This window comes from Charadrius vociferus, unplaced genomic scaffold (genome assembly GCF_000708025.1).
Source record: "Charadrius vociferus isolate BGI_N301 unplaced genomic scaffold, ASM70802v2 scaffold1039, whole genome shotgun sequence".
NCBI classification, from domain to species: Eukaryota; Metazoa; Chordata; class Aves; order Charadriiformes; family Charadriidae; genus Charadrius; species Charadrius vociferus.
Window position 1 is genome coordinate 23934 of NW_009650167.1, and position 2497 is coordinate 26430.

Genomic DNA, 2497 nt, shown 5'->3' on the forward strand with positions numbered 1-2497 from the left:
GCGGAAGCGGTGCGGGGCGGGATGTGGGGAGAGGCGGCGGTTTGGGATGCGGCGGGCACAGATCCGGGCGCCGCACCCGCAGAACCAGGGGTGGTTTTGGGGCGAAACATCCCATTTACGTGCCTCAAAAGCTGCTTCCGGAAAGCGGGAGCCTGCATTTTCTTTCAGCAGCTGCTTTTTGCGAGGGTCAGGGTCAGCCAGTTGGATTTAATCAGGATATTCCAGAAAGGAGCAGAAAGCTTCATCCCGCTAATGAAACCTTGCGGCGAGGGTGGGGGTACCGTTCCAGCCGGCCCAAAGCCGCGGCCTTGGAAATATTTCCACAGCGCCCTTTTAAGACCATTTTCCCATCCGAAGATCAGGCTCTTTATTTATGCTCTGGAGATATTTATTATTTAGCATCGTTATTTATAATTCACCAGTGCTATTTACGCTCTTTTGCTGTTCTGAGACAAGTCATAAAGACACATTCCGTTCTTTTCCTTTAATGCTTTACAGTACTTACGTTGTTTGGTTGGTGTTTTTTTTTTGAAATAGCAGCTCACATTTCTCTTGTACATTTCGTCCAGAGATCCCAAAATATAAAGTGGGCTGCAGACAGATAGTCATCGGTGCTATAAAGCAGATATAGCTGCAAATCGGCTTTTCCCATCGAGGTACTTTAATCCCCCGGGAGCTCCGGAGGTCGGCGGTGTCCCGTGGGAGCGCGTGGGGCTGCCACGCTGGGACGGGGGTGATGGACGGTACCGCCTCGTGGCCTTCATCCCGGGGATGGAGCGCCTGGAGGAGAGGACAGAGAGGCCGTGGGGCAGTCCTTGGGCTGAGGTGAACCATTGCCGGGCAGTCGGGGGGTGATGGAGCCCGACGGGCTCAGGGCTGAGCCCCCCGGCCCCGCAGCGGGATCCCTTTCCCCCCGGGGGGGAGCGGGGAGCGGGTGGCTCCGCTTTGCTCCGCACCATCCCAGGCTGCGGCTTTCCATCCCGTGAGAGCACCGGGCGTCTTTTTAGGACCAAATTCTGATCGGTGGGTGGTACCTTGGATGCCGAAAGAAATAGGGCCGGAGCAGGAAACCCCAGTCTCCAAAGCGGTGATTTCCGAGCAGTTCCCCCCCTCCCCAGCGCTTTGTGAGCGGGGAGGGACCGGCACCCCGCGGGACGGGGCGGCGCTGCGGCGTTTGCTCCAAGCGCACGACGTGACGTAGAGACGATGTCTGGCAAAAAGCATCGTCCCCATTTGGCAGGCTGAGGGCTGCGGCGCGGTGTGGCGCTGGGCTGGGCGGGGGGTTACCCCTTGGCCGAGTCCTAGAGTCCGGCGCGGCGACGCCGGCCGCGCATCCGAGCTCCCACGGCACGGGGATGCCCGGCGCTTCCCGCTGAGAGCACCCTGCCAACATGAAATTTGCAATTAAAAGAATTAATGGGCACTGGGGAAGCTCGTGGCCTCTATTTTCTTCCCCAATCGCCGAGCGGCCGCTGCGGACAGGTGGGAAATAACTTCTGTCCCCGTCGGGGCTGGGACCCCCCAGTTCCTTGGTGCTGGGGGACACCCTGTGCTCGCCACCCCAAAGCCACACGCTCCTCGCAGCTCCCTCGAGAGAAGCAGGGCAGATCTCGGACCCACCAGGGCAAATCTTTGGTACCCACCAAAGCCCGGTGGGCACCACGGCAATCCCCCCCTTCCCCACGGCAGATTCAGCGCAGCGCCTACGCCGTGGCCTTCGACGAGCGCTTCTCCATCCCGCTGGACCCAGCGGCGCTGGAGGAGAACAGTCTGCGCTTCTCCGTCTTTGGCATCGACGAGGACGAGCGGAACGTCAGCACCGGCGTGGCTGAGCTCAAGCTCTCCGACCTGGACCTGGCCACGCGTCCCTTCAACGCCTGGCTCTACCTGCAGGACATGAACAAGGCGAGCGGGGGGTGGTGGTCCATCTCCCGCCCTGTTTTTTGGGGGGGTTTCTCCTCCCAGCCGGGTTGGGGTCGATGGGTGATGGGACGTTGTGTCCTGCAGGCGGTGGACACGGTGGGGGAGATCCTGCTCTCCCTGAGCTACCTGCCCACGGCCGAGCGGCTGACGGTGGTGGTGGTCAAAGCCAAGAACCTCGTGTGGACCAACGGCAAAGTGACCGCAGGTGAGCGGGGGAGCCGGCTGGGCTGGAGGTGGGCTTTCCTCCTGGTTTCTCCCGCTACGCTACGGGGATATTTATTGGCGTGGCTCCTGCTGAGGACAGACCCTACCAGGAAGGTCCACCGGGGATGGTTTCCCCCGTTTTCTCCGTATGGCAGGGGAAGCGCACGACTGACCCCGGGTTTCCCTCTCCCCCCACCCTGAGCAGATCCCTTCGTCAAGGTGTACCTGCTGCAGGACGGGAGGAAGATCAGCAAGAAGAAGACAGCGGTGAAGAGGGACGACACCAACCCTGTGTTCAACGAGGCCATGATTTTCTCGGTGCCGGCCATCGTGCTCCAGGTCTGTCCCCACCTTTGGGGGGGGGGAACAT

The 2497-nt window shown here is 60.9% G+C and overlaps 1 protein-coding gene across 1 annotated transcript in view; it reads left to right on the forward strand.

Moving 5' to 3' along the window:
* SYT12 (synaptotagmin XII) overlaps nucleotides 1-2497 on the forward strand; it is a 7970-nt gene that overhangs the window by 2936 nt on the left and 2537 nt on the right. Inside the window, 3 exon segments of the mRNA XM_009892435.1 lie at nucleotides 1690-1905; nucleotides 2008-2128; nucleotides 2333-2466. Of these exon segments, the coding sequence (XP_009890737.1) occupies nucleotides 1690-1905; nucleotides 2008-2128; nucleotides 2333-2466 (471 nt within the window).